At 34.8% G+C, this 14878-nt stretch overlaps 1 protein-coding gene and 1 long non-coding RNA gene across 8 annotated transcripts in view; one reads left to right on the top strand and one right to left on the bottom strand.

Annotated features, from left to right (window-relative positions):
* LOC725829 overlaps positions 1–13736 on the top strand; it is a 104505-nt gene extending 90769 nt beyond the window's left edge. For 3 of the 7 annotated variants that reach the window (XM_026439831.1, XM_026439833.1, XM_026439832.1), the window contains 4 exons: positions 1762–1960; positions 9522–9829; positions 10210–10546; positions 11428–13732. In XM_026439831.1, the coding sequence (XP_026295616.1) occupies positions 1762–1960; positions 9522–9829; positions 10210–10546; positions 11428–11604 (1021 nt within the window). In that variant the 3' untranslated portion in view covers positions 11605–13732. Of the gene's footprint in view, positions 1–1761; positions 1961–9521; positions 9830–10209; positions 10547–11427 lie in introns of all 7 variants that reach the window. The other 4 variants (XM_026439830.1, XM_026439828.1, XR_003304434.1 and 1 more) reach the window with 3 other exon arrangements.
* On the bottom strand, positions 10994–11421 carry LOC107964225. The gene is made up of 2 exons (XR_001702597.2): positions 11217–11421; positions 10994–11139 (listed from the first exon to the last, which is right to left on the bottom strand). It is a non-coding gene; the product is annotated as an uncharacterized LOC107964225 (long non-coding RNA).
* Positions 13737–14878: the final 1142 nt, after the last annotated feature.

The raw sequence follows: 14878 nt of genomic DNA on the forward strand, positions 1-14878 counted from the left end.
TTTCGATGTTGATTTTCGGTTAAAATATATATATATATATATATATCATTTTACAGGGGTAAAATTGGGATAAAGAGTAGAACATTTGGGGCGTTGTTTCAATCGAATTCTCCGTATCCGATTTAAATTCAAATTTATGAGAAAATGTTACGGAAATATCGCTATCCTCGAATCCGTGAAATTAATAAATTCGCGCGATTTTATAAATCTACGAGTTGTTAAAAAATGAATCGTTGGAGCCGTGAATATAATTTTTGATTTTTGTCGCGAGATCTCTTCCAACGTTTCATTTCACCCGTGCAAAATGTTTTGCACAAATGAGCGAGTTTCGCGGGGAATTTACTGGAGCAAGAGGAAGATATTTTGTGTCAATATAACGTATTGACAAGCTGGGAAATCAATACGAGTTCACATTTTCAAGTTCATTTTTAAATTGTGCGATTTATCAGTGTAAAGAGAAAAGGATAAATTGTATCTAAAATTGGCCTAAAGTTTAAAAAAACTTTCATCTCAGCCTCTACTCGAAACAGGGGACAGAAAAATTGCTCCACGTAATCTAATATATTTTACATACAATAATACAATACTCGTTAAAACCATTTTCCAATAAATAATAGTTTAATTAATTAATTAATTTAAACAAAGAACAATTTTCTTCCATTCTACCTCTTTATTATACCAAATAATTTAAAAATTGAAACATATATATAGGATAGATTTAAAAGAAAAAGAATCAAATCCTTCAATCAACTACAATTCTCAAGCCTAGCTCCATCTAACTACAACACAAATTTTATTACACTCGTTCGGCTTATCCATCCACTTTCGCGCATTTTTAGGACAAATAATCCTCCCCCCCTCCTCCACATTCGTTTCGACGAGAATTAATATTCCCTGCGAATAAGGATTTACCCGTAAATCATGATGGATGCGAATTTACGAGGCGCGGCGAAACACGAGGGAGATCCCCCCCCCTTCCTACGAGCGAATCGTTTCCTAGACATTCAATACGCTCGGTTTACCGGGACGAAAGCGTACAGAGCCGCGATGAATCATTGCGGTTCTTATTAAATTTCACTGGCGAGAGCCGGTGGACGACGACGACGACGACGAGCCGGTGAATTCGAACGACAGTTCCTCGTTTGTTTTCGAGTCGGTTTTCAAAGGAATCCGATCCACGATACACGAAACTCTCTCTCTCTTTCTCTATCTATATATATATAGATAGCGTGTTGTCTCGAATCGGGGAAACACACTTTGCCCAACCGTTTAAATATTTGCCTCGGATCCGCGTGGCTTTGGAGGGGGGGAGCTCTGATTGGCAATCGATTATCGAAATCTTCTCGCATCGAGTTTCATTCGATCGAAGATGGCGCTCATTCGACCATTGTTACCCCCTCCTATATCTTTATTGCGTCGTTTTTTGATTCCAAGATATCTTGGATTGTTATTTCGAAATGAAATATTCCAATATTTGATACGAGGAAAGATTAAAAGGGAAAAGAGGATGTAAATTTATCCCGTTCTTGGCTTGCATTTCTATGTACAATAATACATCTCCTTGGTAAAACGTATCACGCGATGAGGAAAACGAGTTTAAGAGTGAATTTATGTATTCATTATCGATCAAGTTTTCAACAGGAATATGATGACGATAATTTTAATGAAAAAAAAATTTAAATTGCTTGTGAATTTAAATAAAAAAAAGAAATTCGAACGTCCCTCGAGAATAATGATATCGATTCCGATCTCTGATTGCAGTTTTGACGAGACGTCGATGGATAGCTGTCCCCTGGCGGCAATCGGCGACGAGACGAGGGGGAACGATTTGTCAAAGGATGGGAACGAAGTGGAGGTGACATCGTTAGAGGAGGCGAAATCCGTGATAGCTGCGCTCCGAGCGAGGCAAAGGGCACAGGCGCATCAAATGCTCGCCTGGCGGAGGACGTTAAAGTTGCAGGTAAGGAGAAAACGGGGATCAAAGCTCCAAGCTTTTTATCCACGAAGATATATTTCAGAAAATTCTCTTTTAATACAATTCCAAATACAGTTTCGATCGATCGATTCGTTCATTTCGAGGAGTAAAACACAAGATTAGGCCAGTTTTGTGCAAAGATAAAAATCGATCAATTCATTCATTTCGAGGAGTAAAACACAAGATTGGGCCAGTTTTGTGCAAAGATAAAAATCGATCAATTCATTTATTTCGAGGAACAACAAGATTGGGCTAGTTTCGTGCAAAGATAAAAGCATTCGTGCAGATGGATAATAAGAAGGAAGAAATAATTACTAACCTAACCTAACCGATTCAGGGTAACCAGACCCGGGTTAAAATTTCGTTTCGCGTAAAACGGAGTTACGCGATGTGAGGATGTATCGGCTATTTACGTTTCAATGCCTCGTTGATTAAGCCTATTATCCGGTAAAACTTTGAAAAGGAATCCATCCCCGTTTCCGGGATAGGCCGGACGTTCACGTGACGCTCGACTATTTCGCCCCGAACATTGCGTGACCGCGGACAATCTGCCTGTCGTCCGTGGATTCGAGGGAGAGAAATAAGAGAGGAAAAAAGGAGGGGGGAAAAATTCTACTTTGAAATTCAACAGAGCGGCAAAATAATCGCGAACAATCTTTTCGATTCTCCTGGAACTTGGAGGGTTATGGTAAAAATCGAAAATAAAAAAAAAGGGGAAGAGAAAAAGATAAAATTGTATAATAAAATTGGAGAAGAGGCTCGTGTAATTCTCTCCATAAGAGAAAATGGACGAAAAACAGGTATTATCTTATATATCAACGTTGTTTGAATTAAGAATAAAATAAGAGAGTAATAATAAATAATAATAACGAGGCCTGTAAAAATGGATGAAAATTCTCGATCGAACGAGAGAAACTCGTTCGTGGATCTCGTTCGTTTTCATCCCCTCCCTGTATCGCTTTGTTCCGAGTGCTTGTCGATACTTTCTTTACATGGCGGGTTTATTCGAAGGTTTAATTATGAACGCATCAACGGGCTAATTGCTTCCCATTCGTACGCTTTAGAAATTCCGGTTGAACGCGGGTGATTAAACGCGGGCCGGCGGTGAATAATAAATTCTCGCGGCCAATTAATTACCACGGAGACAATACGCGGTATAATTAGACTGACCAAATCCCATTCGATCGAGATCAACAGGCGGATTAAAACAAAGATGAAAATGGAGATAACGAACACAATCGTTGGGGGCGAATCTCTGCGCGCCTGTTTGTCCTCCCGCAAAATTCATTCGCCTGACTGAACTATACAGAAAGATCTAATAATTATGTGTGTTTAGAATTTTTGCACGAGCTTGATAATAAATATAATCAACGAGTGGGTTCGTATCAATAATTAAATATTAAAACATTAACGAAATATTCGTAAATGGAATCTTGTTATTTTTTAATATTGTAATAATATAAATTTTAATATGTTATTTTTTAATATTCCATCATGTTCGATGCACGTAATAATATGGAACATATTTAATTATATTTGCAATGCGCCAGGCATGGAAACGGTTACTCAGCCATTCGTTTATCGGGGCAGGGATCCGGTCCCACGGGTGGCCGTCAAGAGAGAGTTTACTGTAATTAAATTCAAACAGGAAATTAGCAGGGTGAAACTCGTAAAGCTGGATATAACCATTTAATAGCGGTACGAGTTGTCGATAATTTGTGAAACAACGGACATGTGGCACGCGACTGTCACTGTTCGCTGGTCTTGACAGAGTCTAATAAACGGTAGAAGAAGCGTTTAATTACGATGCAATAATCCGTTTATTAGACGCAACGACCCTCTCGCGTGCGATGGATAAGTGTACGCGAACTACGACGAACGAAACCTTCGGCTAGAAGCTTGAACAACGACGTTATCCCTGCTCTTTACGTCGCTTCGGCTCGTGTTTCTTCACGCTTCTGTGAATTTTTCAATCATCTACCACTATGCGATTAATGGATGGATTGAGAAAATGAATCTTACGTCGTTATACCGCTTTATTTTTGCGTGGATATTCGCAAATTTCTCGTTTACTTTAATTTTTTTTGTATAGAAAGAGCGAGAAAGGATTCGAAATTTTGTCGTCAAAATCCACTCGAGAAACGGAGGAAGATACGCCGTTGAAATTGCATTTTGTTTTATCCCGATATCTCGATCCGTTCCCGAGATACGACGATTCAAAGTGTCCATTGGTTAATACATTGCGAGTAGAGCGACCTACTGACCTAAATATTTTTCCTGGAAATGCTATTTCTAGGAATCGTGTTTATCGCTTGTTGGGATAGGTCAGTGAGACGAGGAGCGAGCGAGAGGTCCGAATCCGCGGCAAGGATGGAGATAGTAAACGATTAAAAATTACGCTCTCCTTTACACGACGATACCTCGGGAACCGGAAGTCGTATCGAGATGAACCGAAAACCATTTTAAAGAAGAAGGTTCCGCGCTTCCAACGAGCGTTCACCCGTTGACCGGAAGCCACTATCTTCGGAGTTACGGCGGTTCAAAGTTTTCCAAATTTTAATAAAGTTTGATCAGGTTCAAGGTAGACGAATAAAAATTACTTTTTCTTTTCACGATGATATCTCGGGAACCGGAAGTCGTATCGGAATAAATGAAAAAGCGTTTTAAAGGGTAAAGTTCCGCGCTTCTAACGAGCTTTCATTCGTTAACCGGAAGCCACTATCTTCGGAGTTACGGCGGTTCAAAGTTTTCCAAATTTTAATAAAGTTTAATCAGGTTTAAGGTGAAGGAATAAAAATTACTTTTTCTTTACACGATGATATCTCGGGAACCGGAAGTCGTATCGAGATGAACCGAAAACCATTTTAAAGAGGAAGATTCCGCGCTTCCAACGAGCGTTCACTCGTTGACCCGAAGCTATTATCCTCGGAGTTACAGCGGTTCAAAGTTTTCCAAATTTTAATACGAAATCTTTCATTACTCGAATATATAATTTTACTCTTTGCATCCAAGTTTTACGTATAAAATGCCCTCCATGAAATGGACAAATGGAAAGTAAAAACTCTTGTTCAAGATCTTGAATGTCATCAACCATCTCGTACTCTCTCTCTCTCGCTCGAACGTATATCAAATCCGAGTAAAACAGAGAACTCCTTCTCTGGTAAGTAGGCAAACGAAGCGGAAAGCGTTCCTTTGTCCAACGAGTGAGTTCAAGTGATTATCGCGCATGTCATATCCGAAGGAAAACGAGAAACTCCGTTGATGGTGTGATTGAGACTGAAAGGAAGGACAAGCGTCCCTTTTCACGCTAGCAAGAAGCGTGGAGGAGTTCGGTAAGGTAGCGGCTTGAAAGAATGGACAATGGCCCGCGCTCGCCCATCGCTTAACCATTTTTCCATAGAATTGCCATTTACGCGGGACAATGCGCGTTGTGTAATGGACTTGTCCTTCCCTCTCTGCAAAGAGTGAGAAGCGGGGAGAGAAAAGAGAGGGAGGGAGGGAATTGCTGGATCTATGCAAAGTGCGCCGGATACATTTTGCATCCGAGGAAAGCGATGCTTCCTCGAAGGGAAGAAATCCCGCAGATTGCATCTGGCTACGTCAAAGCTTTATTCCGTTCCCGTGTCATCCTTTAAACAACAATCGACGTGGAGGATTTTTAGAGGCTACGAAATGTCGTCTCGCACGTGCATCCCGTATCTTTATTATTTTACGTGAACTGTGTTTCCCCGTTAAAAATTCCTTCGACAGAGAATTTACGACACATTTTCGGGGAAGGAGAGAAAGAGAAGGAGAGATTTTAATCTCGGGAAACGTATTCGGATGGATAATTTATTCAGTCAGAAGAGTTAGGTGTAGATGCGAGTAAAAGTGTTTGCGCGTAAATATCATAATAAACGCGTTTGTCGTATATTATTTATTTACGTGAGTATTTTTTATACGATAATACAAAAAGAATTCGATGTAAACGAAAATAAAATGTAAAATTTGTTTACGCTTCGTTGGAAAATAAGGTACGAATTTTTTTTTTTTTATATCTGTTTTCAACCTCGATAAGATAAACAATTTCAAATGGTTCCTGTGCACCACTGGTTATGATAAATTCATTTTAGGGGATGCTCTATCGGGTAAATGAAAAATGGGATGATGGAAAAATATGTGATAGAATAAATAACGATTTATGAAATGTGTGCCACGCTGCAGAACAAATATTAATGATTGTTGAAATTTATAATCATGATGAATTTGATTATATTTATTCCTTCTACATGTATTTTTTTTTTTTTAACAAATCGTTGTATAACGAAGGAAATATAAAAAAAAAATCTTCGTTCGATGAATTATCAATAATAAATTACTATTTTTGAAATAATTTAGAAATTGACTGAAATTTTGAACGTGATTAATTTAATCTGGTAACCCTTTAAGTTGAATCTAAAACTATATTTCATCAAGATCAAAAAATAAAAAAAGAATCTACTTCTCAAATCGATCTATCCTCCACATTTTCTTGGATTATCTTACGTTTTGCATCGACATGCTCTCGTTTAATAATAATTAGTGGAAAGCAGGATCAGAACGCGAAGTTGGAACACGTTGAAAGCCGGTTGAAAACGATCGATGATCCAAAGACAGTTTGGAACGATAATGGGATTCTGAACACGATGACAACGTCAGACTGTTCTCAAGTTGGTCGAAAATTGACAAGGGTATTGGACGTTTATAATTCAAGATGGTGCTCCCGATCTCGACAAAGACAAAATGTAAAAGTTGGCAGTCGGGAAGAGAACTTTCTTTCTGAAAATTTCCTCTTATGAAGTTTCGCGATGAAAAATAAATTATAATGAAAAAGTTGGGTCCCCTTTAAAAATGTCAAGATCATTATCCAAACAGAGAGGGTGGGGGGAAAAAGAGAAAAGGGAAAGGAAAGATTTTTTTCATCGTCATTTAAAAAAAAGCATGATTAAAAACTTTTTCCCTATTCGTTAAATCGTCAACGAGTGTTGCAACGTTAAGTGAAAACTTTTACCACGGAGATCATTATCATCCTGTGAACTTTTGGATAAGATAATGTAATTTTCGTGTCACGTTATATGACAAATAAATTTGCCTCGTATAATTTCCTTTTCCCTGTTAATTTGCGCGATGAACAAATTTATAAATCGTGGAGTGGAAGTTTTTGGTGAGATTGGAAACTGAAGAAATTTTGAATGGTTCATCCATAAAGGAAAGTTCATCCAATATGATACTGGAATTATATATCATCTTTTTCAGGCAGTGGCAATTTATCAGAAAAAATTATTTATTTATGTGATATTGTAATGCAAATTTTATGGTATAAGTAAATTTACCATAAATAATATTCGATATAGGTTGCAAATGAATTGAAATTCTGATTAATATAATTAACGATAAGGAAGACTTGAAGATTTGTTCCACTTTTTATTATATCACATTTTGGATATTTCTATAATTATATTAACTAGAAAGGGAGATTTTTTGAAATTTTCTTAGGGTTAATGTAATAATATTCTTCCTGATCAATTTTTATTTATTTGGATAATCAATTTACTTTTAAACTAATCAATTTACAAAGTAATTAATTATTACGATGCACAAGCTTTCGTGCAGTTAATTATATCTTAATTAAAAATAACATCATGATTGATGTTTCAATTAAAATCAATTCATAACTGTCAACGTAATCTGTGCCAATGTTACTACGCGTAAAATTATCGACATTTCGCAAATATATTCTGCGTAACTTCGATATATTTATATTTTTAAATAACGTGACATAATTCTACGCATTGATTGAACGTTCAAACTCGTTCCATTCATATAAAAATTTTTTAATCTAATTATCGATCGATGCACGATTGTACATCAAACAAATTTCAACTATGGAAACGTTCAATGGTATTAAATTAAACATATATTGGATATGTACGCGTTTGAATTGAAGCGAAAGAGAAGGAGAGGCGCAATAAAGCGATACATTCGGAGAATATAGACCGTAATGTGGTTTGGACAAACCCTTGAGGTTACCTAATTAATTTCAAATTACGGTATCAAATCGAAGATGCATCACATGATGTTAGGCCGTAAGATGTATACAAGGTGTCCTCGAAATCGTGATAAATAACTATATATAGTCGTATAATAACGTTACGTGAGCTAAATCGAAAAAAAAGCTTACATTTCAAGAGAGTAAATCATGTTTGAAAATTCGATCGCGAATTCAAATACAATTTATTATAAATTTATTTTTAAATACGAACTCGATCGATAAATATTGTTATTCTATATATATATATATGGAAATAAACAAAAAATATAGGGATTTTGAGAAAATTAAAATTGAATATAATTAAGAAATTATATAATCGGTGAATTTTTAAATTCAATTTTCTTCAAAAAATTAATTTTATTCTTATATATATATATTTTTTTATTTCGGTATATAGAATTACCTTCTGTCGATAATTCGTTCGTGTCTAATCGATTAATTAGTTTCCAGAATGTGAAAATTTTTTTAAATTTGATTCACTTGAAAACGAGGTCTTAAATTAAAAAATATTATTTCTTTTTTCTACTTATTTTTGCACATAGAATTATCATCGAATCGCTTGTATGTAATAATTTCGTGGATAATTATAGTAGCAGTACCATTTCCTATCCATAGATAAGATCTCTGAATTAATTACCGCGACGAAGATCTTGGTGAAAATAAATTCTACCATTATCATCTTTCAACCATCTTCTTGAGAATCTTTTTACATTCTTCCATTCTTTTAATATATTATCGTAAAAGTCGGAAAAACAGTGTCGTTAATCAAATATTTTCTAATTATCGATAATCGGTTAACATGATTAATTGTTACCCAATTACTACGAAGTTACTCTCTCTCTCTCTCTCTTCTTCTCCTCTCTCTCCCTTTCTCTCTCTATCTCAACTAATGCAAATCGCTGATTAATTCAACGTCGATAAAGCCACGCAGAAATGCTGCATTTAACTCGACCTCGAAACTGCGCAGATTGATATGTATACGGGATATAGCATAATACACAAGAACCGTTTCAAGTTGATTATACAATTAATAATACAATTTTCATATAAATACATGCTCTCGTTTATGAAATATTACGAATTATGAAAATTCTTCCTATATATTAAATCACTCATTAATTAAAAAATAATAATTCTCTTTCTTATCTCTATCACTCGTAATAAATTATTTTATTTTATTTCCAAGAAGATTTTCACAAAAATATATATATTTGGATTGAACGTAGATCCCCTTGCAAGTTCAAATATCATACAAATATATTTTAACACTGAAACTCGAAACTTCATTTGAAGGGGAAAAGGAAAATATTCGATTGAAATTTTCAGATATAAAAAAGGAAAAAGTGTATATAGATTGTCAACTATAATCATCAAGATAAAAAGGAAAAAAGGAATGATTGATCGAACTTCTTTCCACCACAATTCTGCACAATATCGCGTTACAATTCGTTCTAACGGATCATGTAATTATTCCAGGAGGATCTCGTGGCTCGATTGACAAGGGAGAAGGCAGAACAGCTACGGACATTGTCCTCGCAGTTGCTGCTGTTCGAGTCGAGGCTTTGTCGGAAGCAGAAGGAGATCGAGGCTAATCTGGCGCAAAGGGAGTCCATTATTCTCAGACAACAGAGGGTGATTCGTCAACTGCAGAGCAGATTGGCGGAAAGAAGCACCGGTACAAGGGATTCGCCACCTTGCGACGCCCTCGATAGATTGGATAGCCTTGGAGATAGCGACAGTGCTGTCGTTCTCGAGGAGGCGGCGGACGACCTGGCACCGCCGAGGTGCGTACGATTTTCTAATTGCTTGCACCCATTTTTTTAATAACAGATAATCAATTGATAAAAGTGAAGTTAGAGTATTTAATCAATCTAATTCGAATCTGTAAAGTAAAAATTGAATCATTATTGATCGAGTGAATCGTCACTTAGAATTTCGAGAATTCAAAAATATTCCCGATTTCGAACCGCGAAATATCTGTGAATCAATGGCGAGGATTGAAAAGTTATAGAAGAAGTTAAGAAACTTTCTCCGAATCCTCGAACCTGAAATTCAAGGTTTTGCTCCATCCGAAAATACTTGAAAACCAGTAGCTTTTTCCTTCCCTTCTTCCTCCCTCCAAGATTGAAAAGTTGGGTTGAAAATTATCGGAAGTTGGTCGCAGGTTCCGCTCAAACATAACCGACGTCACGGTGATTCGATCGGTGTCGGACGCTGTCGAGCCGTCGAGCAAATACTCGTCCATGAGACGATGCAACGGGTTCCTGAGGAGACCGGAAATTTTAGAGACCGTTTACTCGGTTGAAGAAGATGGGGACAGCGAGAACAATCAGGACCCGTCCGAGTCAACCGAGAATTCCGAGTGCGAGGAGAGACGGGCAAAAAATTTGGGGAACGGGAAGGGCAGACTTCAGGATTTGTACGGCAGTTTTGAGAGACTTGCTCAAGAGGCGGATTCTCCGCCGAGCGAAAGGCCGAGGGACGAAAGTCAGCAGGCGCAGGTAAGGAGAGAGAGAGAGGCTCTTTTTACCCTGAGATGAACAGGGCCTACGATCTTTTTCTCTGCCTAACCATCCTTCTTTAAAACCTTCTCCCCCCTCGTTGCGTTGGTTTATTTGCGTACGAGTAATAAGCGTCACAGTTCTCAACTTCATTTCTTGAGAGAATCTCACTCGAGATCAGAGACTGGGTAAACGTAAATCTCTTGGGGATTAACGTCTGCATGATATTATTTTTATCTTACTGAATGTTTAGATTTCTCTTGTATATATATATGTGTGTGTAAAATGTGTGTATATAGAATAAAAGTACATACAGAAAAAGATTTGAAAATAGATGGAAAGGAAATTATATTATATTATATTGTTTATATTGTGAGTGTTATTTTTATATATTAAATTTATAATGTGAAGTTTGAGGAAAAATATCATTAATTAATGAAAATAATAAAATTGGAATTAGAATTATTTAATTAGAAAAGATATTGTAACTTACAGCATTTCAATAGAAGTTTTTTAAAGGTAAAAATTTCACACAAACACTCTTTTTAATAAATCTAGAAATATAATTTCTACTCTTCTTTCATTCTATCATCCTGCAACAATGCAAAGTTATTAATTTAATTTATTGGAAAATATACAAATATAAGATATGAAATAAACACATATTTACCTCCAATCATTCCATATTATTTCTATTAACTGCTCATTTTTGATTAATGATGTACTTTATACGTGAGAAAACTGATCAATCCTGCTAATAAGGAAAGAATTCTCTCAAGAATTGGAGTTGATCAGTTTGTGTTTCAAATGGTTCACACGTGAAACAGCAGACAAAACACCAGAGGATCGTTTTCAACCCTTGAAACTCGTTTTTCTTTCAGGTCACGTACAACAGGGTAATGAGCAATCACAGATCAGTCACAAAGCCAAAAGACGTAAAGTACAAGAGGATAAACAAGGCGAAATCGAAAAGCTTGGAAGAGTTAAGGGGACGGTTGAGAAATTGGGTGGAAAAAGGGAACAAAATCGCTATATCGCTGGATCAATCTTACGCCTGAATCTTTTAACTCCCTCTGAAAGTATATATATTTTAAAAAATTTTTTAAAAACGGCGATCCAATTGGTCGATTACGTTCTTCACTGTCATTCGTGCGCAAACAACCAATCAATCGCCGTTCTATATTTACATTGAAATTCTCATCGCTCCATGTGATATTTACCGTAGTGTTTCGAAAATTAAATTAGAAATCTTAACGCTGTTGCGCGTCGACAATTTTAACACTTGTGATATATATATATATATAAATGATAATGAAACACAAAGTTATCTAGTTGATAATTATCATCGCGATAATGAAATGATAAGAAGATTCGCAGAATGGAGAAGGAAATGAGACAAGATAATCGAGAATATTTGCTACTACGTATGTAAATTTGAGAAAAATCTTGCCGAGATTGCTCTCTTTTTCTTTCTCTTTCTCTCTATCTATCTATCTTTTTCTCTCTCTCTTCTTCGTGTCTTCCCTTTCGCATAAATCTTAAATTATATTTCCACGAACTCGCGTTGCCAAATTGTATGGCGTACAATCTCCAATCTTTATACGGTTGAATCTCGATAATTCGAATTTCAATATGGAGGTTAAAACTTTCAATCGTAAAGATTTCATTTTAACCAAATTTTCGAGTAAAAAACATTCGACAAATAAAGATTGGACAAAAAAAAAATAATATCGAATGAATTGTAGAGAGTAATAATAAAAGTTTCACTTTTACAAACAAATTTCTACTTACAGGGGCTGCACTTTTCCGAGTTCAAGTTACAGAGTAAAATACTTAACCTTCAATTCATATGAAATTTATATTTCTACTTACAAAAGACTTTCACAGAGGAGAGAATGAAATTATAGTCTTATGGATATTTTCGAGCCGTAGAGATTCGAATTATTAAGGTTCGATTGTACGATAAAATACGAGATTTTTTCCACAACGTTGTAATTTACGAATTATTCTTCCGACAAGAAACGTCGATAAATGTGCACCTGTATAACCGAGTGAACTTTCTCATTGTACTATTTTTTCTTCCCGATAAGAGGTCGCGACACGTATTCGCCAATCCACGTCGATGACACAGATTTCTATCTTTAAATAGATTCCTTTCGTCAATTACGACCATTGTGCTATCGATTATCGATTGATATAACGTTTAATCGAAATCGAGAAAATGTCGGACGTTCTTTCAAAGATGGAGGACTGTAAGTGTGCGTGTATATTATCGAATTGGCCTCAGCTCAATTTTTTACGCGTTCTATAAAATTAATTAAGTATCATTCTTCGTACTATTGCTCTTTTATAATATAATATTGCTTGTCTTGTCACTATTCTCTATTTGTATACATACACACATTGCTTATACGCAGAAACGATAAACAGAAAACGTGTTTTCGATGCATCAAATGCAAAACGATATTCTCGAACATCTTACGACAGACGATATTTGTTACAATGTTCAACGAACATTCTATCACTTTATTCAGTATCGATGAATGTGCCACTCTACTTTTTCTATTAAGATTGTGTTTCGCGAATTCGCTCGCTGATTCTATCACCAGGTTAATTAGAATAATCGATATTTTATATCATAGCGAAGACAGAGATGTTGTAATTCGAGTTAAAAAATTGTTGGTGTAAAGTGTTGAAGTGTTGTGTGTAAAAGAATGTTGAAGTGTTGTGTTGTAAAAGAATCATGGTACTCAAAGTATATCGATCAGTATTTTTAACTCGATGACTATATTATTCTATTACTGCAATTGTTTTGATTAGCCTGGTGCATGGATTTCTTTAGATAATCTTAAAGATTATCTAATCTAATCGACAGAAGATAATCAATATCCATATAAATATGTATACGTGATGCATTTGCGAAGGACTAATGCAGCATGGGTTATTTTTCGAGATTTACGAATAATCTTTTCAGCTATTAGAAATATATTCGTAAAACGAGTTATTCCGTAGCATAATATTTTTCGATCGTTCTTTATACTGTGAACCAGCGACAAACTCGACACTTTATTTATTTATCGATCATGTATGCGGCGGTCGTCTAACCTTTCTATATCTTATTCTATCGAAGTAAGAGAAACTATTCTTGCGGGTACCTGTGTAATGTTAAAAAAAAAAAAAAAAAAAGAAAGAAAAAAAAAATACATAAAAAACGTTTTCTATTTTCGCGTTCTGTTCGAGACCAATTTATATATATTATATTTGACGTTCTCGAATGGAAGGAATAAAGAATATAAGAAAACTATCGACAATCCCCAATTTTGAGAAAAAAAAAAAGAAAATATATTCTATTAGAAAAGAATATACAGAGACAGTTCTTTTGTAAATAAAATGAGATAAAATATATATATTATATTATCATATATAATATCTTAACGTTAAGTTAAGGCTCTTCGAAATTCTGCAAGATTTATTATGTAGATAGCCATGTTAACAAGAATAATAAATTTTAACGATAGAGAATCAAGTTTTATGTTCCTGCAGGCTGCATAACAGCTACCGCGAGATCTCGTGCATAATATATTTGCGCGCTTATAAATATATATACCATATAAATATATAAATATATAAAAATATACTTAAGTCTATTACTAATAAAGAAATAAGAATGAGAAATCAGAATGATGTTAGCAGATCGGCGTTAAATCTGTCATATTGGTTTACAAATGTTCCAATACACGTAAACAATTATGGATACAAAATGATTACAAATGGTATGTAAAAAAAATTGACTATCATCTTAATTTATGTAAACGATGTAACGTGTATACCATCGCTTTTTTAGAAAATTAGTGAATTGCTACCAATATTAATAGTTATCGCATTATTTTAATTAATTATTAAATCTTAAATAAATTATAATGTCAATTCAATGTGTAAATTATTTTCCTTTTTGAATTTTAAACAAGATTTATTTATATTATATATTATATAAATTTTATAGGAAATTTAAGAATTAAAAGAAATTTATAAATTAGTAATAAATAAAAAATATAATAGAATGATTAAAACTAAAACATTGATTTGAAATTTATTTATAATTATTTGTTATCATACGAATTATTAATATACAACATTTTTACCTACTGCAATATTTATATAATGAAAAGCTTCATTTTTATGCCGTTAGAGTCGCATCGACCGGATGTCGCAATGCGTATTCGATTTTCAATACTCATGAATGTTAGGAATAAAAAACAATACAGTATTTTTTTCAAATTTATTCAACTAACTTTATCTTTTAATGATAGGAGCTTAAAAAAAAAAAACAAT

This window comes from Apis mellifera, linkage group LG3, assembly GCF_003254395.2.
Source record: "Apis mellifera strain DH4 linkage group LG3, Amel_HAv3.1, whole genome shotgun sequence".
Classification (NCBI taxonomy): Eukaryota; Metazoa; Arthropoda; class Insecta; order Hymenoptera; family Apidae; genus Apis; species Apis mellifera.